The 27685-nt window shown below is 37.5% G+C and overlaps 1 protein-coding gene across 2 annotated transcripts in view; it reads right to left on the reverse strand.

The window, feature by feature from the left end:
• Window positions 1-27685, reverse strand: part of LOC127626151 (neurofascin-like) — a 106296-nt gene that overhangs the window by 18147 nt on the left and 60464 nt on the right. For both annotated transcript variants that reach the window (XM_052101733.1, XM_052101734.1), the window contains exons 8-28: window positions 24763-24933; window positions 21263-21374; window positions 20946-21130; window positions 20718-20849; window positions 19498-19641; window positions 19310-19421; window positions 19058-19224; window positions 18149-18296; window positions 17485-17615; window positions 17089-17130; window positions 16843-16944; window positions 16566-16763; window positions 15982-16052; window positions 15673-15895; window positions 12775-12890; window positions 12445-12655; window positions 12163-12282; window positions 11751-11924; window positions 10208-10237; window positions 5897-6154; window positions 4218-4337 (exon numbers count right to left, since the gene is read on the reverse strand). In XM_052101733.1, the coding sequence (XP_051957693.1) occupies window positions 4218-4337; window positions 5897-6154; window positions 10208-10237; window positions 11751-11924; window positions 12163-12282; window positions 12445-12655; window positions 12775-12890; window positions 15673-15895; window positions 15982-16052; window positions 16566-16763; window positions 16843-16944; window positions 17089-17130; window positions 17485-17615; window positions 18149-18296; window positions 19058-19224; window positions 19310-19421; window positions 19498-19641; window positions 20718-20849; window positions 20946-21130; window positions 21263-21374; window positions 24763-24933 (2967 nt within the window). The remainder of the gene's footprint in view (window positions 1-4217; window positions 4338-5896; window positions 6155-10207; window positions 10238-11750; window positions 11925-12162; window positions 12283-12444; window positions 12656-12774; window positions 12891-15672; window positions 15896-15981; window positions 16053-16565; window positions 16764-16842; window positions 16945-17088; window positions 17131-17484; window positions 17616-18148; window positions 18297-19057; window positions 19225-19309; window positions 19422-19497; window positions 19642-20717; window positions 20850-20945; window positions 21131-21262; window positions 21375-24762; window positions 24934-27685) is intronic.

A 27685-nucleotide genomic window follows, 5' to 3' on the forward strand; every position in this document is an offset into this window, starting at 1 on the left:
TTCTGTTTGACATCTGTCATGTGGCGGCAAGCATGTGTTGCCATTCGGGTAAACAGAGTGTCGGCTCGTTTGTCTGATTGTTGTCACCTGTTTGTTTGTGTATATATTTGCTTCCTTTCCTTCATCTCTTCGCTGAATTTTTTTTCTTTGCTTGCTACTCTAGTCAGCCTTTGAAGCGCTTGTGTGTTTTGCTTCTAGCGTTTATGTTCCATGCACAGTCGGTTCCGTTCTTGGGGTACATCTTGTCGCCCGGGGGCGTGTGCATGGATCCTGGTGAGAGTCGTCACCAATTGGCCAACCCCGGACTCTTGCAAGGCCCTACAGAGATTACTGGAGTTTGCCCATTTCTATGAAATTATAGCCAGGTAGCCACCCCTCTTACGGGTCTGACCTCTACCAAAGCCCAATATATATGGTCAGAGACAGCTCAGTTAGCATTCAAGTCCCTTAAGTTATGGCTTTCGTCTGCTCTCACTCTTATTGTCCTCAATCCCTCCCAGCAATATTTGGTGGAGGTCTAGGTATGGGTGTGGTTCTCTCCCAGCGCTCGGCCGAGGATGACGAGGTCCACCCCTGTGCATTCTTTTTGCACCGTCTCACCCCAGCGGAACGGAACTACAATACCGGCAATCTTGAGTTGTTGGCAGTCAAGCATTCCTTGGAGGAGAGGCATCATTGGCTGGAGGGGACAGAGATTCTGTTTTTGGTTTGGAATGACCATTGGACTCTCTTTATCGGTAGATTTAACTTCACCATTTCCTACCGACCGGGGTCCAAAAACATAAAAATTGATGTGCTCTCTCAACTCTTTGAAACTTCTGAGAACGCTGGCTCTTTGGACAGAGTTATTCCTCTATAGCAAGTGGTGGCTACTGTGTCCAGCGAGGTCGAATCAGAAGTACTGAGAGTGCTTCGGAGAGTAATGGCCCCGGAGAGAGTACCGGGAGGGTTTGCTTTATTGTTGCAGTTGTAGTGTTTGTGTTTCACCGCTATTACAGATCCAGTTGGACTATTTCTCTACGGTTTAATTCTGTGTAATTGAATTTCCCTATTACTGGCGGCTATCTCTGTCAACCCTGTGGATTTATCTCTCATTTAGAGATTACAAATGTTCCCTTCTGTTCCTCTGTGTGTGTGCCAGCCAGCATATGCAATATTCCTCTGTTCTTAGACCTCAGGAGGTGGCCGGCTTCAGAACATTCCTCTCCACGTCTCACGCTCATTCCTAGCCTAAAGTCTCTGATTGTTCTCCCTGGTTGAACCAGATCCACTTCCAGAAGACCACCATCGAAGCCTTCATATTATTTATGTTTTTTGTCTTGTTTCCCCCTTCTCTGCATCTACAATAAATAACGGTTATTGCTTCTGCTATTGGATTCAGCCTCCCTTCAATGCTTCCATGCAATGAAAGTGAATGGGATTGAGGCTAACATCCATTCCCGAGGGAATCAGAAAATTTGGAAAGGGTTTGGAAAAACATGAGGGTGAGTATATGATGAAACTGAGAGCGAATTTCTGAAAATAATATTTTAAGGGATGAGAACATACTAAACTAAAATATCTTTGCTCTGCACACATTAAGGTCTGGCACCAGTGTATTAGAGGCATAATTTGCTTCAGTGATGCATGTTAAAAGCTTTAATGTTAAATTGCTGCTTAATATCTCACATTGGATTTGCTATAATGAACCCCAGTCTAGAGTTGAGGGAGATGCATCTTGCCTCAATTAACCAGAGACCACATCTAATCTCTGAGGAAGTTGAAGAGTGGAGATAAAAACCCTGGTGCATTGTCAAAAGCGCATGATGTTCCAAAGAGGTTCCATGATGTTTATAAGTAACCCACAAACATCATGTACCATGCAACTTATGGGTATCTAAATATGCCACATATAAAAACTTGACTATTTATGCATTCAAGCATACAAGCAGCCATTTAATCTTAAAATATGCATTGCAAAGCATTTTAGTATCTGAGAATGCAATTCTGAAGGTGACACTGCATCCGTGTGAAGCTGAAGCTGGAAAAAGGCCTTTTTATCCATTTAAGACAATTCATATACATTATCCATGCATTGCTACATAATGTAACCTGACTAAATAAATAATTAAAAAGCTTTCAGTGTTTCGTTTTTAAGCTGTAGCTTAAATTACAGTACTTGCAAGGCTGTACTTGTTGATATTAACAATCTGGTTAGGGTTTGATCTATACAGCTAACACCATGTATTAAACTTCTGCCATTAATTCAGCAAGTTAACTTCATGTACATACTCCATTGAGACTATGTTTAGTAGATAACTTCTGCATTGGGTGTGCTATTTATTTTTGGGTTTTGTAAACTTTCTACTTTTTGAGAAATTGAAGTTGTCCAGTTGTATTATGTTTGATTAAAGCATCATACTATTTGCATACTGAATTCCTATTGGTCTTCTTTCTTACATAAATTTGGATACTTAATTTTTATTTGCCTTTTCTTTCTTGCATTTTTTAACCACAATATCCATCTTTACATTGCAAAAATGGCATTGCATTATGTGTTGATTCTCTCACACAGTCGACAGTGAACAAGAAGAAAAACAAGTGTCATGACAACAGCAAAGCAGCTCTGATGCAGCATTTCATTTACACAGAGCCAAAGCCTGAAACACAAATTTACCTAAAACTTAAACACTATTCTTTTGCTGCCTTGCAAGCACTGGTATTTCCTTCAGAAAATGCAAATCTAGTTCTAAAGATGTGTTTGTCAATATAAAAATGTAAACTTCCTAAAACTTCTTGAATTACAGATTAATATTACTTACTATTAATATTATTTTGTAAATATCAATAATACTTAATATTATTAGGTATCTAAAATATGATAATCCCCTTCATAAAATATATCTATTTTCAAAATTGGTATAAAAACCAATTTACACTATAACAGAAAACAAATAATTTTGATATTATAAAGACAACACGATTAAAGTCACGATTTTTTTGTATTCCTCAGTGAAAGTAACAACATAAGAATTGGATTTTATCATTTTTGAGGATGAAACTCTAGTATAGTATAGTGTGGTATAAAATTAATTTGTTAAACATAATATATTTATCTCTCAAGTAACTAAGTAACTTTGAAAGTCCTAAAAATGCATTTTGTAACCCCCTGTCATATGTAGCAAGTACAGGATTCCTTGATATTGGGTATGGAAAATTAACCCTATCTTTATCCTTCTCTTCCTGAAACATTTCCACCCGAGAGAGAGAGAAAAAACAGAAGCTCAATTGCAAGGGGTATCATTCAGATTTGCCAGGCTCTTCAGTATATGGGATGGGGCAATCGTGGACAATATGAACTATGAGCCAAGCAGCAGTAGGCAGCCAGACAAAGAGCATTGCTGGAAAGCCAATGGCTGGGGTAAGGGTGGAGCGAGCAATCGCATCTGATAAGATAACTCAAGGACAAAGGAGCAAGCGAGAGCAAGAGAGAGAGAGAGAGAGAGAGAGAGAGAGAGAGCGAGAGCAAAAGAAAGTGAGAGAGAGAGACTTTTGTATAGGATAATACACTGTAGATAAAAACTGTTACATGTAAACATTACATAACTTTCCATGCTGTGACCGGCTCGCACATGCATGGGCACAACAAAACATTGGTCCAGTGCAAAGAAATAGACGTTTCGAGCTGCATCGACGTATGTACCTGCCTAATTAACTGAGAGAAAAAAAACTTGGTTGTTTTCTGCCTTAGTTTATGTCTAAGGGTGTCTCTCCCCCTCATAGACACTCTCCCTGTTCTAAGCCACCAGTGAGAAATAGAGCTTCCTAAAGGGAACATGCACGATGACACAAAGCAGCAAGCAATATTGCACCTAGACATGATATTAGCATCTATCAGTGAGTAACATGCTGGAGAAATGAGAACTGCTTCAATAAGGTGCTTAAATATGGTAGATTAAAATACAATTTATGATAACAAAATATTTAAATACTTTGAAAAAAGAACATTACAGAGAATCATAGCAGGGAGATCTCATAAACGTTGCACAATTTCGAAATAGCATTTACAATACCTCCCTTTTAAATAAACGTAAGCTCCCTGTAATGTTCATTTCGATGTTCTTTAAATTTGGGCCAAATTAAAAACATTACGAGAGGACGGTTTGGGTCTCCAGCAGGCTCAGCAAAATCTACTTTGTTCCCTTTACAAGCTCTCTGTAGGTTTATCTGGCTCTTACTGTCCAGTGTGAACTCTAGCACAAACTCGCTGCTGTCAACGGAGAAGTTGTGCTTCCAGCTGACGTTAGCATAGTCATTGTTAGCATCCACGGTCAGATTCCAGATCTTTACATTCGGGGCTATGTAGAACAGGTGGGAGAGGAGCACACTGGAATATTTTGTGGTTAGGCTAGGTTACATACAGAATGCTTAAACTTAAAGTCCCCATGAAATCTAAATTTGACTTTACTATCTTTTAGTTGATGTCTATTAGCTTTAAGGATATCTATATGCTGGTATACTCCCAAAGGCCAACGTATACTTCGGTTGTCTGCATTGCCGATCGTTCCTCGCACAGAATGCGTGATGCAAATACGTCATCAGCACAGCCAGCAAAAACTGTCCGCACACTGCCCAGATTTTCATCTGTGCGCATCGTCGGCTCATGGGCCTGCCATTGACTGTACTGAAAGAATATCACAAAGCAGTCGTAGTGTGCATGCTTCAAACACGTTCTTAGTCGCGGAGTATACATTGAAAGTTAAACAAAGCATATACAGGCCTTAAAGGTTGACAGAAGTACAATCTTGTAGATTTACGCTTTAAAATGTTCTTTCGGGAAAAAGTTACAAAATGTTTATGACTCATCTTACACTCGGGAGTATACAAAGTATTGTCCAACGAAATGCTCTCAAGAGCATCTCTCATGGCTGTTATATAAATTACATTCAGAGCCTCTTCAGGACAGGGAGGGAATATATTTTCTGAAAAAGCTTTGCGTCCCCTCACAATATGTTTTGTGTTCCCTTGCAATAACTTTGCGTTCCCTTGCAACTGTTGTGGGTTCCCTCACAATAGCTTTATTATGAAAATGAACCATGGTTCTACTACAGTACCATAGTTCAACTATGGTATTTGTAGTAAAACCACACTAATCAAAAATGTACCATGGTTTTACTACAGTAACCATATTTTACAACATTGAAACCATAGTTAATAGTAATAGTTACTGTAATAAAATGGTGGTTACATTTCATAAGGGACAGATAAAGCTGTTGCAAGGGAACCCAAACTTATTGTGAGGAAACGCAACTAATGCAAGGGAACACAAAAACTTTGCGTGGGAATGCAAAACTATTTTTAGAAAATAATTTCCATCTCCGTCTTTCGTCTATAAGTCTATTGGCTATTTAAAAAAAAAAAAAGACCTTTGCCCTTTAATATGTCCCTAATTTCCTGTTTCAATAGAAAATACATCCAACACAAGAAGAAAACGGCTTGCTAGGCCATTTCATGGGGTCTTTAAAGTTCAATACCACAGCTACATAACATTTGCAATATTTGCGTATTTGTTTGATTTTACTTCTAAACTTCTTATGTATTTCTTCTAATGTTTGCAACTTGTAACACTAAACATCTTATAGACTACCCTCATAGTTGAGTGTGCAAAATCATGCATTTCATTTTCTAAAGCAACTAAATATCAGGCAAATTTAAAGCAGACGTCAATATTAATTCTGTGTAATCTGAGTATTTTGCATCCGCGAGGGCACAGGGAAAACATCAATCATGCCCCTGTCCTACATGGGCCGCTAACTGAGTCAAAAATAAATAAATTATGTAATCTGAACAGACGGACACACTTTGATTTCATCTACGAAGCTGCAGTGTACTAAGCTATTCCAATACACACAGGTACCCAGCATTTTCCAATCCACTGTTTTAGGAGCAACAGGCCGAACAGGAAGAATTGTGGTGGAAGCTGTTGTAGTTGTGGTGGTAGTAGTAGTAGTAGTAGTAGTAGTGGTAGTTGTCGTAGTAGTAGGTTTGGGTAGAGCAGCAAGTGTAGGGGCTGGTGTGGCTGGTTCTGGGGCAAATATTGTTGGGATTGGGGCGGTGGAGAGGGGAGGGGGAGGAGGAGGGGTTTCGAACATCAAGGCATCTGTAAAGTTAACCGCTGAGAGAGGAAGAGAACAGAGAGAAGTTTAGGTGGAGGATCCCAGGGTTAAGTACAAGAGAGACAGAAGAGCTGAGAGATGCGAGAAAAGACTGAAGAATGAGTATGTTCATGGAATTCCCACAATTCCCTTTTTCTAAGTCTTTATATAGTTAAAGAGTGTGGCTGTGTTCAGAATTGAATACTTATGTACTGCTTATTGCTTACTGCACAGTATATACTGTATTCTGCCTACTATTTTTTTTTATATTATGTGAAACATAATATTTATAATAAATAAGTTTCATGTCTTATCAAACCAATAGAAGCATTTACATGTCAATGAAGCCATAATTTTTTAATAATGGTATTGTTTGTTTTGCTGATCCATGGAAATGCTACAACAGCCAGAGAGAATTTTGTGAGCATGACCATCAACTAATGTACAGTTCAATACATAAAAAAAGCTGGCATAGAGGGTATTCTATAATTGGCAGTTGAGCACCACCATGGGGAAAAAAGGGGTCACTACAGACCAATGTGCTTGCAACGTTATATTCCCATAAATAAAACTTCAAAATTCAAAAGTATTCACAAATCTCTGCTAACATTATGACAACTCTGGAATGATTCAAATTAGAAAATAATATCTCCAAGGACTTTATATACAATACATTTTCAAAACAGAGCTTTTAACATACAAAAAGAGAAGATGTGGGGAAATCCATTAGAACACATACTGGACAGAATTCTTACTATTAAAGATACGTATTTAATAATGAAAAGAAGTCACTATTGTGCATCTTTGCTTACTAAGCATTTGCCTTGAAAACAATGTTACTTCAGAGTACCAGTAACAAGTTCAAACCTCTAATTCACAATCGCTCAACTTGTTTCTCCAAGACAGACATCCAAAACATGAAATGTGAGCAATCAACACTGTTGCAAAGGATTAAGCCAGCCAGACCATGTGCCAGAGAGCCCTGGAGAGCCATACCAAGACAGGGACATAATGAATGTGCAAGTGGAGCTTTAGCTCAGGGGTGTGGTTTCCAGCAGTGGTCGACCGATATATCGTTGAGGCAGATACATTTTCCCGTTTGGCAGAAAATAACATGCTTGGGTGTGAAGCGACTGAGATATGTAAACGACCGTTCACGGTTCGTTTGTTTGTTACGTGCCATCGTGTTACTACGATAACAGTCAAAGCTGAGGCAGACGCATTTGAGCTCATAATGTTAAAGTGCTTGCCTGTTTCATTCGCCCTCTCTCTCCTCAACAGTTCCCTGTAACGTTAAATGTCTTGTCCAATGATAACAAGACAATTATCATTAAAAGTAATATAATATATAGCATCTGCTAATATGCAAATATCTTATTTAATCAGAGGTAATAAACTAACCTCACACAGATCCAGTATCCTGTCGAGCGCTCATTTATTTACCTCTAAAAGCACGTATGCTATCAGCCACTCGTCAACAGTTCATCGTCCACCCTGCTCTCTGGATATTGGCATCGGCCATTAAAAAACCCATATCGGTCGACCACTAGTTTCCAGCCAATCAACAAACAGATCGGTGCACTCTTACCTGTTTATGTCCAACCAAAACGGAATAAAATAAATCTCTGACCAAAGAAGGTGGCACAAGCAGAAGCAGCAGCGTGCTTTGGGAAAGCAATGGTTTGTGACTTGTGGCAAGCTGATTCAAGGTTTATTCTTTTAAAAAGTGAAGTAAAACAGTCATTGGCTGTGTCTCGTTTGGAAGGATGCGCCCTCCGGAGGTCGCATCTGTCGGCTGCATTCGTCATCGAAGCTGTCTCGATTCAGAAAAGCGAGTAGGACACTTTGAATGCGACCTTCTTTCACTGGAATTTGGAGGATGCATGAGGTGTATCCTTCGTGGGCACTCATAACCCACAATTCTTTGCTTCAACAGAAATGTCTAATAAAATAATGATGCCAATTTGCCCATAAATATGTTGTTTAAATACAAGGAATGTTCATTCCCAAGTTGAAGTAATTCAGTAGATGGGTGCAGAGTATATAATATGTATAATTATATTAATATATAATTAAAATAAAGTATTAGATTAAAAGTACAGCTGTAAAATAAATGTTTTCTTTACATAATTATAATTCTCTTAAAATGTACCTCATACATTCCCCTCTAAAGGGACTTTTTTTTATTCCCTTCTCACTCAAAGCGCTTGCCCTTGTTTAAAGGAGTACGCTCGGTATAATGCAGCCTTCAAAGGACGCATCCTACCTAGCATGCAGCCTTCCAAACGAGACACAGCTATTATCTGCAAAAATGTATTGTAAGTGCCTGACTGTAACCTATATTTTTGGATAAAAGGAAGTTTGTTTTTTTTTGGTGGTAATCAACATTATGCCACAAATGCATTTGATGTGCTTAACTTGTATTGAACCCAGAATATTCCATTAAGACTAGCAAAAAAAAAAAAAAAATAATTTTTTCCCATTAAATTTAACTCTGAAAGACAATGCAAGCTATTGCCATGATTCAACAAGCTAATGGTGCAACAGATGTCCTTAACTACAAAATTCCCTTTATTCAGTATTCATGAAATTCTGCCATCAATATAGCCAGCAAAAAAATATTAAAAATAAATAAATACTAATAAAAGGAAATTTAAATGTGTGTTTTATCAACACAAATGCTTGATTGATGGATGCATGAGTGTGTTTAATTAGTTAAAAATGTTAAGTTTTTTATCTATCTATCTATCTATCTATCTATCTATCTATCTATCTATCTATCTATCTATCTATCTATCTATCTATCTATCTATCTATCTATCTATCTATCTATCAATCTGATCTAGTCTTAATTTAAAAATACATTTTGATTATTTATTAATGAAAAGCTTAATCAGTGACAATTTAGTATTAACTAAACAAACAAATTGGTTTGGCTTAGTGATAAACAGTAAAAAGCACGGTTCTCTTCACAGCTTGGTATGAAAAGCAATAATCTTGTTTTTCTTTCAATCTCAGAGGAAAAGCTCACTAAGCAATATGATGGGAAGATGAGACCAGTTTTCAGTGATCCAAAAAAATAGAGCAGGCTTTCTACTGTGAGGAAATGTGAATATTCATAATTAAAAATTATGAATATTCTTAAAAATTATTATATTATATTATTATAAATGTTTTGTCCACTTCTACCTAACGCCTGTATCATGGCACACCCACAAGAGGTCCCTGTTTCTTAGACTATAACAGCAACGTGGTTAAAACTGAGTTCATTTCAAAATTACGAGAAAATCATGCTTGGACATGCCAAGCAAGGCATCTGGCAGGAAGTGATGGCAAGGCTAAAGTAGTGAGGTGCCATCAGGGATTAAGGGTAAAAAAAAAAAAAAGGTAAATATTTGCCTTAAAGAAGAGCTACACATTACTTTAACCTTATTTGTGTAGTTCTTCAGACATAATAAAGGAATTTTACCAGCATCACAGAGAGATAAATCTATAATCATCTACAGAGAGCAGATTCAGTGACTTCACAAAAAGGCAGTGAGTGTAGCCCATCCCTGAAAGCACACATGGATGAAGGCAGATGGACAAGCAGAAAAACTGAGAGACAGATAGGGACAGACATTAGTAGACAGTGCAGCTCTGCACACTTCATTAGTGTTTTCCATCAGTGGAAATGTTAAGTGTTAAAGGTGAAGTGCGAATCAAGTAAGTCCTTGGTAGGTTATTTTTCTCCAAAAACACTCAATCAAAAGTTCAAAACATTGCTCTATTTGTTTGAGAATCCCGACCTGCCTGACACAGCAACATTGGTTTGACCATTTGGTGATGCTAGAGCTACAGAAATGACACACTTGGCCTTTAAGTAAACAAATACATCCTAGTATGGATAAAATTATCCAAGTAAGGCTCAATTGAGGAAGCTCGATTGAGATCATGAGTTTTAGTACTGAGCTGCATTGTCGCATACTGGAAAAAGTGTATAGACTGGGAATTTGAGATAAAGTGAAAGATAGACAGAGACTGAAGCAGGGCAAGAGATAGACGGGCAGGCAGGCAGTTCATTCCCCCATTACCTACAACTGTAGAGTCAGTATCTGGGGTGCCTTCAGTCGACACCAGAGGAAAGACAGGTGGAGAAGTGGGGGAGACAGGTGAGAGCAATACGAGAAGAAATCAAGAAGTTAAGAGAGAAACCGACAGAGTTAAAGAAACCACAAAGCACAACATCACAAAGTGTTTCCTACAGACTTCTGTTTTTGCAGCATTTCTTTTTTTAAGATTTAAATTAGTTTAATTGTTTAAAATTCTAAACAATTATATTAAAATATAAAATAGCATTCATTACCAAAAAAAACTAATGCAAATGTGTATCTATACATTGTTATATAACAACCAGTCAGCAATTATACTGATTTTGATACTAGTTTTTTTAAATGACACTAAGTTTCACAAAACTGTTGCTTCATTTCGAGTCAAACATGAATGAAGTAACAAGATGTGGTTCAGTAAGTGAATCAGATTTGAATTTAATAACTGCTAGTGAGTTCAGTCAGTGATTTTTCAGATTCAAAGGAAAAAAAAGTGAGTCTTTTCAAACGATTCAAAAGAACCGATTCATAGAGTCACTCTTTCATGAATCAGACTACATTAGTCCATTTGGTTTTGCGTGCAGCCAACAAAGACAGAAGTACACACTGTCTTGGCTTTATTTCACGGTACAGAGCTTTAAAGGGAAAGGTTACCCAAAATGAAAATTCAATCCTAATTTACGTATTCTGATGGTGTTCCAAACATGTATGACTGACTTTATTATACGGAACACAAAAGGAGATTTTTTTTATGAAAATCTTCCTCCCTCTTTTCAATACAACAGGAGTAAATAATGCCTCACTTTAAAGCTTTTATAAATACCTAAAAGTATAATAAAAGTAGTCTATGTGAATCCTGCATAATATTCCAAGTCTTCTGAAGGCATCCGATGGATTTGAAGTAATTTTTCAGGGAACATCTTGTCGTTCACAGTGACACGTTTTCATGCAAGCTTAAGATGTTAATAGCACTAAACAATGGAAGTTCTCGCATGATGACATATGCCACTGTGAACAAGCTCCTCTCATAGCACTTCAGAAGACTTGGAATATAACGCATGAGTTGAATGAAATTATACTTTTGGGACCTTTTTTTACTCTTTAAAGTGAGTCACTATCAACTGCCACTGTAGGTTTATACTGGAGCATACAATATAAACTTATATAAGTTTATATTGTATGCTCATTAATCTTCTCCTTTTGTGTTCCGCAGAGAAAAGAATGTCATAGGGGATTGGAACATCATGAGGGTGAGTAAATTATGACAGAATTTATGTTTTTGGGTGAACTATCCTTTTAAATCTATATATACGTTTTCTTTTTTGTGGCGGTGTGGATTCATACCCCTGCAGGAAACACAAAGCATCAGGAAAAAAACAGTGTGAATGAAACAGAAAGTATTAAAAGGCGAGATTAAGAAGGAAAGAGAACAACAGGGTGGAGCACAGACAAGAACATCCAACGATTCTGCTCTCAGATTCACTAACAGTTCACACAAACAATACACAGAACAAGACTGTTCACTAACCTTCATTTGCAAAATGTGGCGACTCCACAGCGTACACCTCTCCTGCCCCAACCTGCGTGCGAGCTGCTAGGTAGAACTTGTAGCGTGTGAAACGGTGAGGCACATTCATTTTGTACTCCGTCACATTGGGTGGAAAACTCTCGACCTTCCTCTCCCCCGCCTGAGTCCCATTCACTGGAGCAGAACAGATTGGAAAAATTGAGAAACAATAATAACAGAAATCCTCCACTAATGAAAGGTTTAAGATAGTTAGATCCAAGTTTATAATAACTGCCACTTGGTATGATATTTTGTTATCTACAAAACTGCAACGGCATCTGTGGTTAAGTGTGGCTTAAGTGTGTCAAATTACTATTTACAGGCACTGTTTGTGCTTGTGCCTGAAATTTCCTTTGGTTTAAGGTGTGCTCACCTGTGTGGTACTGGAGTGTATATCCAATTAGGATACCATTTGGCTCGACAGGCTTGTCCCACTTCAGGTGAACCACGTCTGTGTGGCTCTGAATCTTGAAGTACTTTGGAGCCCCTGGCTCTATGAAGAGATTATGAAAGCTATTCATACTCTGTATCATATATTAGACATCTAATCATAACTAGACATTCAAATATTAGTAATAAAATACTCTAAAAGTCACTAAAGCAGGTGAAAACTTTGCGTGATGGAAAGCACACGCAAAGGTAAGGTGACTCCTACCTCCCTCCTTGGTGTAAAACTCCACAGTGTTGCTTTGTGGTCCCTCGTATTCTCTATTAGCCACCACCATGTACATTTTGTATTTGCTATAAGGAGAGAGTTCAGTCAGGATGCCAGATGGATGGTCTGCCGTTGTGAAGAAACCTTTATGCAGCTTTGTCTTGTTCACTCTCTGGCCCTTTGTCAGGCTGGCCTCCCGCCAGTAGTACAACTGAAATTGTGATGAAAGTTATGCTAGTTGGTTCTGTTATCAGATCAGAAACAATTCCTTGTAAATGTTGTCAGTGTTGCTTTGTAAAAGTAGAACAAGTAGCAGATGTGGCCAAACACCTTGTACTCCCTAAACTCTCCATTCACAGTGCTGGGGTCCACAGGGGTCCAGTGAATATTTACTTTTGTGCTGTTTATCTTCGACACTTTAAGTGCTGTCGGTGCAGCGGATGGTTCTGAGAATGAAACAAATAGTATCAGTGCAATAAAAACAGTAAAAATGCTTAACTGCATACTGTAAGTTTTAGGGGTGTAGCGGTTCACTAATCTCATGATTTTATTTGGTTCATGATACTGAACTCATGTTTATGTTTGGTTCATGATTCTTTAAACTAAGTCTGAATCAAGAAAAGTTAAGATTGAAAGTTATATTTTATTTTATTATAACATTAAAGACAAATGCAAATGCAAAACAGTTCCTTTCCTTTAAAATGTAGCTAAAATTACTGTTCTTAAAAGTGCTAAATAATCCATCAGAGTACATTTCTGGGACTAAAATTAAAAAGCAATGGAGACACCAAATTAAAATATAATTCTGCTTGCTGAAAATACAGAATTATGTAAGATACGTATGCTGCATACACACTGTCACTGATTACATTTAAAATATTTTAAATTAGAATTGTATTTCTCCAAAATAATATGGTCCCTATTTACATCTAAATATTATTTTTTTAAATAAATTTTTAATGGAAGAGCATGCTTGTCCAGTTAAATAATAATAATTTACTGATGAAATCAAATCAAGCATGACATTTGACATTAGGATTATATTCAGCGTTATAGTAGATTAATATGGCACTCATCATTAAACGTCTGTAAACTATAATTTTCTCTTGCGTAGTCAGAGAAGATCAGTCTCATGCTTCAAACGTGCATTCAATCCTCGCGCTGAAAGCCGCGTCTCACTCCCTCTCCTGGTTTCACTTACAGTATTTGCAGCTTCAGCAGAACTCATCATGCAACATCAGTGGCAGCTAGTGTGCAATCATATTTTAGAGCTTCTTCTGTGCAATGAAGCGATTTCCATTTGATGCCCACGTTTCGTAGGCTTAAGCCTTCGCGCATATTGGATGGAACAGATGCTAAAAAAAGAAATAAATAAACGAAATAAAACTATTTTAAAACTATCCCATCTCCACCATGCACATCGTCACATTTTTTAACCGCAATGTATAGTGCCACGATAATCTGCTAAACCCCTAATAACTTTAATAATAAAAATATGTGGTTAATGTGAGTGAACATTTATAATTACCTGAAAATAAACCCAAAATAATCCTGACAGGGTGATTAGGACCATAAATTAATCAGAGAAGTCTTGAATCACCCTGAAATTTTTTATTTTGCGATAATGGTGGGCTAACTGTATCCTGCCTATAACAAACTTGAATAAAAGGGCATAAAATATTGATTTTAGCCCAAATTATGTCTGTCAATCGATTCAAATTGAATCTAATCAAATAATTACATGATATGGCAATTCATCAGATTATTCACGTATATTAATATTTGCAGAAAAAGGCCCCCAAATTAAGATAATTCAATTTATAAGCAAAATAATTATAAATTTAATATTTAATATGAAATATAATAATTTAGATAATAGGTTAAAAGACATGACGTTATTGTGGCAGATAAGTAAAGCATCGATAAGACAATAAAAAGAGTGAACTTAAAACTTTTTTTCCATATCGTAAACATAAGACTTTCACTGGCCTACAGCTACAGTCCACAGCAATCCATTTTGCAGTTGATTTCATCAATCTATCCGAGGTAGATTTAAGAGATGTTCTCACAGGATGCGTTCTTGCATTTGTCTGTACACATGTTTAGAGCGTCTCGCTGTGGTTTTGTCACGTTCAGGGCTGGACTGGTAATCTGGCATACCGGTCATTTTCCCAGTGGGCCGATCAGGGGCAGACTGGCCATTGGGAGAACCAAGCCGGCCGGTGGGTCGTCCGCAAAATGTGCCGAATGGGCCGCGTTAAGCTCAAATGTGCCGCTGTGTTATGCAGAATGCAAAATGACAGCGAACACCCCTTTTGGACAACTTTCGGATCAACACCCCTCCCCCCCCCCACCCCCCCATCCACAAGTTTTGGGCCAGTTGCCATGTAACATCCCAGTCCAGCCCTGGTCACGTTCAACTGGTTTTCAGCATCTCTAGCCATAAATGCCACGTTTTTAGGACAGTGTGTCAAGTTAAATGTAGTTGGAAACTTTAAAAAACCACTCGAGACCCCTGGACTCCAGCTATTTTTGACCAGAATTTGGTTAGTTGTCTGTACAGCTGCTCGTTGCTTATACAACTGGAGCTGTGCTTACTGCCACAACTGGCTGAAACACGCAAAAACAAGGAAGTGGCACTTGAAGGTTGCTGTTGGTAGGAAAATTCCTTATTATGTTGGAGTGATTAATTGCGTATTTCTTTATTATGTGAGAAGAAAGACACAATGGAATGCAATAAGAGACAATAAAAGTAGTAATACTGTGGAGGCGAGGGCATGGTCGAGCGTTCGTCTGGAAAGAGAATAAGCGGTAAGGGTTGTCACATGAGATGAACTGCTGGTAACTGCTCGTTTCTGTGTTCGCAGTGAGAGATGGGGGAAGTAAAAGGGGTAAGACCTCAGAGTGTAGAGAGAGAGTGAGACAGACACTCGAAGCTGTCTTTGTGTTGGCCACTGCCGTCTATTACTTGAGAGGTTGAAGCTTTACCGTTACGCTTTAGGCAAACGTGTTTTATTTTGGGTGCATCAATAAAAAGTAACATTCCTGCCATATCCCGCCTCCTCATTCCATTGAACACATTAAAACAACCATGCAGGAAATCTGTTGCATGGGACAGCAGTCAATTATACACTTTAACAGTCATTATATCAAAATATGTGATCGCAGAGTGCTGCGACTGACCAATCAGAATCAAGTATTTCACATATCTAAAATGTTTGTACTTACTGTCTTCCCCAGAATAACCAATGACTATGTTTGACTCCGGACCATGTCCAAAGTCATTCACAGCTTGTATTTTGATCTCATAAGGAACATAGGTGTCTGTAGAATGAACAACGTGCTTCGCTTTGGTGGTGGTTATGTTGTTCCACTCATCCTCTGTGTCTTTCATTCTCCAGCAGAGCACATATTGCAGGTTTGGCCCATTCCTTTCGGTGTTCTGCAGGGCCTGTGTAGTGTACAGATTCATCAGCTTGGAGTAGCATCTCTCTGGTTTTTAAGATTGGTTTTACAACATGTGTCTGGTCTTTTTACCTGCCATGTGATCTCCATATTGTTTTTCTTACTTCCCCAGCCTTTAAGACTACTTGGGACAACATCAGGAGCTGAAATACAGCACCAAAATTTGCTAAACTAATGTCACGATACTCAAATATGCATTAAAACTCATAGCACACACACACATATTTGGGTAAAATATTTTTTTTTAAAAAGAAAATCTCTCGAAACCCTTGAATTCAGGGTTGCGATTGACATCTTGACATGTCTGCTGTCACTAAGTGTGGTTTGTTGCCTGTTCAGCTGGAGTTGCACTTACTGCCCCCTGCTGAGTTGGACTCGTAAAAACAAAAAGGTGGTCCTCAAACTTGAATTGCCCCAATGGTAGTAAAAAATTCCTTATAATGTCCCCCTATAATGTTCTTTTAATGATTGTGTCATTTAATCACACTGAATAAGCACGTTAAATCGACATTCACAATCTTTAATTACAAAATGTTTTATTGATAATTTTCAGTATTGAATGATGTACAACTATATTTATATATATTTAACCAACCATCTCTAATACCATAATTTCTGATCCTTATGCTGTGCATTCTATTTAACTGACTACTTACGAGCTCCACTGGTCTGATAGCGTGCAGAGGGGTGGCTGGGTTGACTCTGGCCCACAGCATTGATTGCAATAACTCTGAACTGGTAGTTGACAAAGGGTGATAGCTGCAGGTTAACTGAGTTTAGGTTGCCATCATGTGTAGACAGGTTCTGCCACTTCCCCGGCTCCCACCTGTCCTCTTCAAATTGTACTAGAAAATCTGTAGTAATGTAGGAAGTAGGGTGTTAAAGGCGGGTGTTTCAATAAGGTCAAGTATCAATTTGTGTAATTGGTCTTACGTGTAACAGGGCTGTTGTTTTCATCCCCAGGCACCCAGGTGAGTCTGACACTACGAGCTGATGGGTCAGATAGCTCAAGATCCTGAGGGGCGTTGGGTCGATCTGTAGGAGGATAACAAGCTAATCAGGCATGTTAACTTAAACAAGCACTTGCTTCATTTCAAAAGTAAACAATCACAATATAAAAAAGATCTTGATTGTTAGCTCCTTTCATTGGATATTAGGAAAAACTGTTAGATATGTTACCTGCAGAGGCACTACGATTTGAGGCAGATGAGATGTCATCCTCTACGATGTAAAGGTCAAAAGGTCAAAGGGCAAGTGTTAGGGTTATTAGCAGGAGCCATGCCTTAGTTTTAATCTTCAAGAAAACTATTTAAGGGGCTACATTTTCATAACAGAAAGTATTGTTGTGTTAATTTGAAAAGTTAAAGAGACAGAACTACAAGTTACAGAAGAAAAATAATAGTTTAGGGTAGTTTAATATTCTCTTGATATGTCACGTTACTAACCCACATGTCCATATCTATTTAGTAACTATTATGAAGTAAGTCAGTAACTAGCCATTAGCAAACATGAACTGACAACATTGTTATAAGCAGTTTATCACTGTATAGTAAGTGTATGTATGTGTGTGTGTACCTATAACTGTAAGGCGAGCTGAAGCAGAGTCTTCATCTATTTCAGTTTTGGAAGTGCATGTATAGGTTCCCCCATCTTCTGGATTTATATTAGTAATAATCAAGGATTGATCATCCTTTTTTAACCGGCTCCTATAACATACAGACATTAGACATCAGATACAGGATTTTTCAGCTATTACTCCATGTCTTTTAACTTTGAGGTTATCTATTTATATTCTAATGTACTCCTAAAAGTTTCAAAAATATATATATACAATTTTAAAATATACAGTCTTTCTTTTCTAGGAAAACTGACATAAAAATATTGATGACTCATCTTGCACTCACTCACGGATGCATTCAAATTTCTTCTCAGTAAAATGCTCTCAAGAATTAAAATGTCCTTTCCCCAAAAATCACCTGCAACCAGCTAGCAATTGCAAGTAGCAAATCATGGTTCACATCTTTAATGTAATCTAAAGGCTATAAACCAATACTTTGGCAATGTCACTTTGGTCTATTGGCTATTTAAAAAACAAGGATCATTTCTCGCCCCAGTGTCAACTGTTCAACAATGATTTCACTGGGTCTTTAAAAAGAAAAGAAAAAAGTTTAAAACAGTATATAATGATAATGATAGATTTAATTATTGTAATATTAAGTATAGTGTTATGTTGTATTACATCCAGGTGATGCTTAGAGGCTTATCATCTTTCAGCCATGTGACTGTAGCATGGAGGGATGGATCATGTTTTTCTTGACAGACAAAGCGAACTGTGCTTCCTCTGGGTTTGGTGACATGCTCTGGGGCTCGCACTATTCTTGTAGGCTCTGGAATGAAGCACAACACACATAAATATCAAATATGAGGGCGTATTGATACAGATTTCCTGATTCGATTAGATTCAGATTGGATTAGAATCCAATTCATTTAGGTATATTTCAGTTATAATGTCATTTTATTAAATATAAAATAAATTCTCTCTCAGCCAATGCTGTCCTTTTTATAAAGGGGACTTTCTAACTTGGTACATTCTGACCATTTCTGTACATTTTACAATTAGTTTTTCATCATTTTGGCCATGTTTATATACATATTCATACTGTTTGCAAGTATTTACAGTACATACAGTACAAGTGCTAAAACAGTACCGTCTCTTTAAGAATTTCGGCAATGGTGCTATGTTTGATTATGATTAACTGTTTAAATTATTCAATGACAAATAGATTGCTTAGGTCTCGTCTATGGACACACATTACACGGAACAAGTAAAACCACATTTTTACTCTCAAAGTTTTCACGCAGTGAAAGGATCTGGATGCTGAACTTCTTCACTGGTGAGTGAAATAGGAACATTTACCAGCCAGTGGCAAATCACTGGCGTTTTCAGTTACACAGCGCAAAATTTGGTCATATGCAAGTGGTTTATTTGCATCGATCTTGTGATTTAAGAATCAATATTGGGATCATTCAAATGAAGATCGTAATGCATCGGACAAGCAATATTTTCACCCAACCATAATGTATAATTTGACATGTATGATTTTAATGTTTAATAATAAACTACAAGGCATTATTGTATGAGTCGTACCTTTGACCTCCAGGCGCACCTGATTCTCTGTCTGGCCCAGGATGTTGCTTGCGACACAGGTGTATGTGCCCTGGTCTTCTGGCCGAGCCTGTGCGATCTCCAAAGTACCATTCTGGTACAGTTTGTACTGACCACCGTCCAGACCACTGCCTAGGCCATTCTTAAACCTGAGCACACACACGCATATACAGTATGAATTATATTAAATTCTATTTGCCTGTATCATGGTCAATAAATCAAAGACAAGCTTACCAGCGCAGTGAAGGGATTGGTGAACCAAAGAAAGGACAGTCAAGGAAGGTCCTGTTGTTTTCAATGACTTTGATCAACTGGTTCTTTGAGCCTAGCATTCGTGGAGCCATGTCTATGAAGATGCAACAACATTTCACAACCTGTGTCTGAATATTATGAATTCTGATTGACTGATGGTTATTTCCTACCCAGGATGTTGACAAACGCATTGGTCAATAGGTAACCATGCTCGTTGGAGGCGTTGCACTGATACACAGCACTGCTGCCAATCTGCACTGAGTTGAACATTATGGTGTCACCAAGAACATTTTGGTTTGGGTTTGGCACTTCACCTAAAGTTACACAAAGAGAAGAGAAAAGGATGCATCACTGTTCTGATTTGATAACTTAAAAAGGTCTTACGTTAGGATAGCAGCTAAAATATCACGTTACTTAGTAGTATCACAATACCGCTCATGTTGTTTGGATACATTGCTGGATGCATGGGCTGAATGTAGTGTCTATTCTGTTCTTGTATTAATTCTTGTTGTTTTTCGCCAAAATATTATTGTTACTGTATTAAATATATAACTATTATTATTTAAAAATAGTATAGTTCTGTATTAGGCCATGGCCATTATTATTAAAACTGATAGTTTTGAAACGGCTTTCCATTACCGCATACTTTGGAAAATTATGACGTTACACCCTGTCTTGACGCGATGCACTAAAACGGCTTGAGGCTTCACTGCACAAGTCGAAATTAATATTCTAAATGATGTACAGAAAGCATGGATTAATCAGCTGTGAGCTCGAGAAGTCTTCAGCAAGAGGAAAATAACCTTTCTTTTCAACCTTCAATTTAAACATTTACTTATTATATAATTATTATAGTAATGTTATTGTTGCTAAAGCTGTGTAAACATGTGGTTAGACAAAATATATAATGTAAATAAGTAGACAAGAGACCAAAAACATCACAAGCTGGCTTTGATGTTGCAGTAAGAATTATTTAAATATGTAACAAACTAAATTCATGATAAAAAAGATTCTAAGGTATGATAAGTATAGTACATTTATTTTAATTCAGACGGATGCGATGATAAAGTAACTGGAATAGCTCTGCGGGGCATCAGCAATAGAACTGTGCTTACTGTAAGGTGCTACCCTACTTGAAGCAGGTGCCCAGTGTAGACAGGGTGTTAGGAAACAGAAAACCTAGAGGTTTCAAACTTAAACGGATTAATGTGGATGTGACGCATTCCAGTGACTCTTTAATTTCACAGAAAACTGAAGGAGGTCTTTGCTCTATTACAATACTACCATTTGAAAAATACTGTGGTATTTTAAAGCTTGAGTTCTGTGGTAGCACCGTAGCACCTGTATACCGTGCAACACTAATTCTACAACAAGGAATCCACTGACTCACTCTCTATAGGTTCCCCATTTACCAGCCATTGGATAGTGGGTTTAGGGTTCCCACTGGCACGACACACTAATCGTCCACTCTCTTCAGGAGCAAGCACCAGATTGGTGGGCTTATCTAGCCAATAAGGAGCAGCTGTACACAGAAATAAGGAAGAAGTAAAAGTAAGACCAAAAAACAGTACATCTACAATCTCATCAACAATACACCTTAATCGCCCCTATGGCTCACCTTTGACCTGAACTTCAACCGAGTGGCGAATACTCCCGATCTTGTTGCTGGCCAAGCAGATGTAGCCACCAGAGTCTTCTTCGGATACATTGTGGATGTGTAATGTCTTATTAAAGTTTTCAAGCTTGACTTTTTGTAATGGCAGGTCTCCTCCTCTTTTAAACCACTTAATGGTAGGTGTTGGGCTGGGTGAGTAGATAAAAAGGAAAGAAAGGCAAAATTGTATGTTGTTAATGATTTGATTTGATTAAATTAGCAAATAACATGTAATCACAAACTAATGCTGAAGAATGTTGTGTTTTTTTGTCGACACTCACACTCCAGCTGCTATACACTCCAGAAGAAGCTGCTCTCCTCGTAGGACCATCTTGGAGCTAGATGACGCCTTTGGAGACAGAAAGCTAGGCTGGGTTTCTGGCACATTACGTGCTGTGAAAAGAAAGGACACACTTAGCAACATGCTCTGAGAAAGACATCCTTTATGTTAGAAACTACTACATACAACTTTTAGGGTGCTTTCACACTTGGTTCGATTGCTTGGACCAAACCCAAGTTCATTTCCTCCCCCTCCCGCTGGTCTCCGTTCACATCATATTATTTGGGTCCAAACTACAGTCCGATTACATCATCAACGTGAGTACAAGTGGCAGCTGTGTACCACTGTAACTAGGTAACCACTCGAGAAGACGTCCCTGTGTTAAGTATTAAGGTTTGTCTCTTTAGATTTAGCATGAAAACTTGCCATGCACAGAACGACACATGTGTTTGTCTCCCGTGGATGTATTGAATTTGCAATTGTGTAATGAATATTATTGTCTGTCTTCCACGAGCCTGTAGATGCGTTGCAAGAGATGTGAAGCATGTGAGCTGCTCTATAAAGGGGATTTATTTGGAGACAAGCAGGTATGAGAAATGATTATACCTCAATAATTGTGATCGTGAGCCTGCAAAGACTCAAATTATACGTCATCACAAGCGGTTCACTTCCAATTTGGTACAATTACGTTCATATCAGCAGCGAACCGTACCAGAGTTCAAATAGACCATACCCCAGACCAACTTTTTCAATGGACCAGGATGCAGTTCAAAACAGTGTTCACATTATCCAAAACACCAAAAGTGCTAGTGTGAAAGCACCCTTACAAACACTCTCAGGAAAAATGGCTGTCATTTGGGCGGAACCCTCAGGGGGATCTTTTCTGTACCTCTAGTTCAAATATAAAAAAATGTTGGGTACACACTTGTACCCTAAGGACATATTGTGTAACTTTTAAAGGTACGTTCATATGTTTTGTTCCTCTGAGAACAAAAAAAGTACTTTTTTGTATCTTTAAGGATACAAATATCCAAAACAAGTGTACCACAGAGATGGCCTTGTAACTTAAACAGTACCTTTTTTCTGAGAGTGAACATTGATTAAGAATCGTTGCTCTCTCAGCTGTAAAGACCAGCCTAACCTAGATCTAGCTGGTTTATGTTGGTTAGTGCTGATCTAGCTGGTGGACCAGCATAGCCATGTTGTTAGTTTCAATGGTCACATACACAATATGTTATTTATTTGATTAATACATAGTCTTGATTAATCACCACTAATTTGTATTACAGTAAGACAACTATTTGGTTTCTAACAGGGCAAATACAGGAAATATTTTGACTTCTTTCTAGTATTTTTTTATTGAAAAGGCAATAAAATTTATGAAATGCTGCATTTCCAGTGAAAGAAGTACATTTGTTTCAACAACAACAAAAAAGGTCTGGACATATACAGCAATTTATTTTAAACAAATAAAAAAAAATACATGTCAAACGAACTCCATCGTTATTATTGTAAAATCATTTGAAATTCATATATATAACATAAGCATAAAAGAAGAATCACATAACTGTGACAACAGACAGATGGTTAGTTGTGGACATAAACCTCTTTTTATGTGCAGACACAGACAACTGTCTCCCTGAGGAAGACTTGATGAGCATGGCAGTATTAATCCCTATTGTAATGTATATCTAGCAGTAAGATTAGCTTTGCCTGCAGCTATTAGAATTGTGAGCAGTGCTTGTGTAGAGGGAGTGACAGCAGCCTTTGTTGGTCACATTAAGTGGGAGGAGAATGCATGGGAGATTAGACCATGAAGCTGCCAGAAACACATGTTCCACGCCAGTGTCACGTGTGTCTGTGGTGACAGTGGTGCCAGTTTCCTGTCAGTGGGACATCACAATGCTCTGATGGAGATTATGGAACTACTTTATGTCAAGAATCAAGATAGCCCCACAAAGGTTGTGTATTACAAAGAACCCTGATCTTTACGATATTTTATGGATGGATATATACTGTAGGTGAATCTCATGAAGCCTATATAAATGAACATTATTTCAAGTTTGTTTATTTTTTTAAAACTCAAAGCAGAAAAAAAAGATCTATTATTTAAAATGATAAAGTTTCACTTTCCTTTTTTTATATTTAGTATCGATACAGCATGGTAGTATTAGCTGTATAGTAATGTTTTTAATTTAATTTATGAAAAACAAAATTACAGTCTTTACAGACACACACACACACACACACACACACACACACACACATATACATATATATATATATATATATATATATATATATATATATATATATATATCATTTATTTATTTTTCTGAGATGACATTTTCTTAACAGGCTTCATGAGAATCCCCCATTTTCTTCATATCCACTACCACCCTTAAGCCACACCCTTTGATATATGTAAGGATTTGCATATGGTTATCATTGGATTAGAGTTGCTGAAATATTAATGAACACAGAGAGGTAGCTTTTTACGTCCAGCCTATCCTCTTACTTTCAGTATCATATCTCTAACGAGCTAGGTGATTAGGATAATTAAAGCAATTACCAAAGAAAATTTGACTATTGGTCCCTCAGAACACAACCAAGGCTGAAATGTGTTTCAGCTTGTGATTAAACTATGAAAAAAAAAAATTAGCAATAGGACTTGTTTCTTATTTTATCCCAAGTCATCTTATTAAAAAAAGCACACAAAGTAACTTAAGCACTGAGTGATAAGTTCTACTGTCTATAAATGCTATGTTAAGCCAATGTCATTGCTAGTGTATTATATATCCAACACACAGGTAATGCATTTCCTCAGGTGTGTGTGGTTAGAAACAGAAGCACTAGCTCGGTTAAAGTGTTTTTTACCGAAGCGCACAGACAATAGACTAGCTGTGTGTGGAACTCACCACCATACAGGTCAGTGGAGTTGAGAAAGGTGTCATTATAAGGCTCCTCTGCGAATAAAGTTGCATTTTATCAACACAAACACCAATACAGGAAACATCAAATGCACTGAATTGCAATTAGGATGATAATGCAGTTAAAAGTTCATAATGTTTTTAACTACATGGCTGGTCTTGGTAATCTGCTATATGGATGCCCTGAAACAAAGACAGTCTGTAAAGGCAGAAGGGGGATGGTCCCTCAAATCATAACAGACATGATGAAAGTTGATTAGATAAAATGAATCCCTTTGGGGTCTTGATGAAAGTATCACAAAATAAACACTTGACTTTGGTAAACCTGTGATCAATAACCAAACAGAAACCAATCATTTGTATGGATTAAAGGGGAAAAACATCCTGCAAATAAAATGCAAAAAGACAATATATGAATGTCCTCTGGCATACTGCAGTTTTACCTCCTCACCACTAGATGGTAATATTCACATTCACCTTGCACTGCAGCTCAGCAATAGCTCAGAGGTACATCATACTAAAGATGACAATGAAAAAAAAATACCCTGATTCATAAGAAATCTCCACTCACTTGTTTGCACTTTAAGGGTGAAAGGGTTCTTCTGCTGAATGGTGTGTGTGAACTCGAACCGAGCGTTGCAGCTGTAGTCTGTGTTGGCGTCCTTCGCCAAAACATTGGAGAAGAATAGGTCACCATTCAAGCCCATTGAAACCCGCTTGTCCTGCGCTATAGGCATAATGACTGCAGATATAGAATAAAGGAGAATTCAGTCTCAATCGTTTTGCTTAATTTGACATGCAATAACCGACAAGTAAAGTATGTCAATCGGTCTAATTGGTTTTGGGTGAGAACAGACCAAAATGTAACTCCTCTTTCACTTTACATCTTGCCATTGCAGTCTCTAGGCAAGATTATGATTTCAAGCTTGATTACACTTCCAAATGCTTGATGCATGATGACGCTAGGAAGTGTAATCAAGCTTGAAATCATGATCGCCAATGAGACTGCAGCTGTTAAGATGTACAATGAAGTTACAGAAGTTACATTTTAGTCTGTTCTCACCCAAAATGGATTAGATCGCTTCAGAAGACATGGATTAAACCACGGGAGTCGTATGGAATGCTTTTTGGAGCTTCAAAGTTTTGGACCCCATTCACTTGCATTGTATGGACCTACAGAGTTGAGATATTCTTCTAAAAGTCATATACATCTGGGATGGCATGAGGATGAATAAATTATGAGATCATTTTTAGGGGAACTATTATATCTTTGTCGCAAGCTTCGACTTTATCACTGATATGTACAAGAGTTAAAAATCACAAACACAGACAAGAAGTATGATATGTGTAATATACATTGTATATTGTGCATGAGTTTATCTATGCTGCATGACTCTGGGATTGTTGAAATGTTTCATTGCCATGCCTGTATCTGCTCTCTCAGCTTTTTGTCAGGTAATGCAGATTCGCATACATTAATTAGCTCAGCACTAATGCAGTAACAGACACTGCTGTGCAAAGGACGCACAGAGAGAGGAAGAGATAAGAGTGAAGGGTGGTAATATAGACTGAAGATGAAGACTGAATGAAAAGATGGCCGTAATTATGTTGTCCAATAAGACACAATCAATCACAGGAATAAGTAAATAGATGGGAACATAATAATGTACATACATTTAAACTTATATTTGTCCAAGGGAAATGTGTGAATAAATGTAATGTTCTTTGTCATTACATCTTTGTAAGACATCGTCGATATCTGATTACATCGTCCTATCGCCCAGCCCTAATATACAGTATGTATATATATGCCTGTGTTTTACGTAGTTCAACTTGATGACCTGTTCTTCAAGCACTGTGTGTAGTTGAAAATGGCAAGTGGAGAAAACGAGCCGCTGATAGAGAAGCCCCCTGCGTTATTCAGGTCTCCTGTCTGAAAACATTTTCTTTTTGCCGTCAATTACAACAGCAATGGTCAAAAAAACGCTTACAAAAAAGGCACTGCTTGCAGACATCGTTCGATGCGAGTGCTGCATACTGGTAATTACGCTGAAATCACTGGGAAAAGATCTGGGCACAGAGCCACAGATGACCCGAAACTGCACACACTCCCTTTAGTTTTAAGCAGGCACTCAGTGCTAATTTGAACAGGCATAAAACTATAACTAAAGTGATTGAGGTGTTCATTGCCAACAATATGTTTCCCTACTCCGCTGACAAAGATGTGTGATTTCCAAGTATGATTAAAACACTCAAACCGCGTCACAACATACCTCGTATCCATTTTATTAGCAAAGTTTCTTTTATAGCTACATACTGTAGTACATAGCTTATATTGTATAGCTTCTGAATATTGAATATATGTGCACTAGAGTTTGAATTGCATTTTATGTTGATGCATGTAGCGCAATAGTGGAGGTATTAAGTTGTTAATCAAAATGTTGATTTAGTAATTAGAGAAAAGGTGTTTTGTTTTTTTGTTAAAGAACCTAATGAAAATTAACCATGGTTTTCCTATAGTAATATTTTAGTAACTGTGACTGCTGTCACCATGGTTTTACAACAGTAATACTGTAGTTTCCATATAGTAACCATGATTTTACTATATATTGTAAACATGAGAGTAACCATGTTGATTTTGTGGTTACTATGTTTTTACTACAAATACCATAGTTAAACTATGATTACTGTAAAACAATGATTTTTATTAAGACCAAACCTGTTGAAGTGTTTGTAGCCAAATAGAGTATTCTTATTTTGCATTTTGGTAAATCATGGTAAATGCCAAACTGTACCAAAACCGTTACCCTAAATGTATACCCTATATATACAGTATATACACTGGTGCCCAAAAGTTTGGTATAATGTACATATTTTGCTGTTTGGAAGGAAATTAATACTTTAATTCACCAAAGCGGCTTTCAACTGATCACAAAGTATAGTCAGGACATTACTGATGTAAAAAACAGCACCATCACTATTTGAAAAAGTAATTTTTGATCAAATCTAGACAGGCCCCCATTTCCAGCAGCCTTCACCCCAACACCTTATCCTGGAGTAATCATGCTAAATTGCTAATTTGGTACTAGAATTTCACTTGCCATTATATCAAACACAGCTGAAAGCTATTTGGTTCATTAAATGAAGCTTAACATTGTCTTTGTGTTTGTTTTTGAGTTATTGTATTTGAGAATTAACTGGCATGTCTTAAGGTCAATGTTAGGTCAAAAATGGCAAAAAAGAAACCGCTTTCTCTAGAAACTCATTGAGGAATGAAGGCTATACAATGCTTGAAATTGCCAGAAATCCAAAGATTTCATACAAAGGTGTACAGTACAGTCTTCAAAGACAAAGGTCAACTGGCTTTAACAAGGACAGAAAGAGATGTGGAAGGCCAGATGTACAACTAAACAAGAGGATAAGTACATCAGAATGTAGTTTGAGAAATAGACACCTCACATGTCCTCAGCTGAGAGCTTCATTGAATTCTACCC

The sequence above is a fragment of the Xyrauchen texanus genome, chromosome 32 (assembly GCF_025860055.1).
Source record: "Xyrauchen texanus isolate HMW12.3.18 chromosome 32, RBS_HiC_50CHRs, whole genome shotgun sequence".
Classification (NCBI taxonomy): domain Eukaryota; kingdom Metazoa; phylum Chordata; class Actinopteri; order Cypriniformes; family Catostomidae; genus Xyrauchen; species Xyrauchen texanus.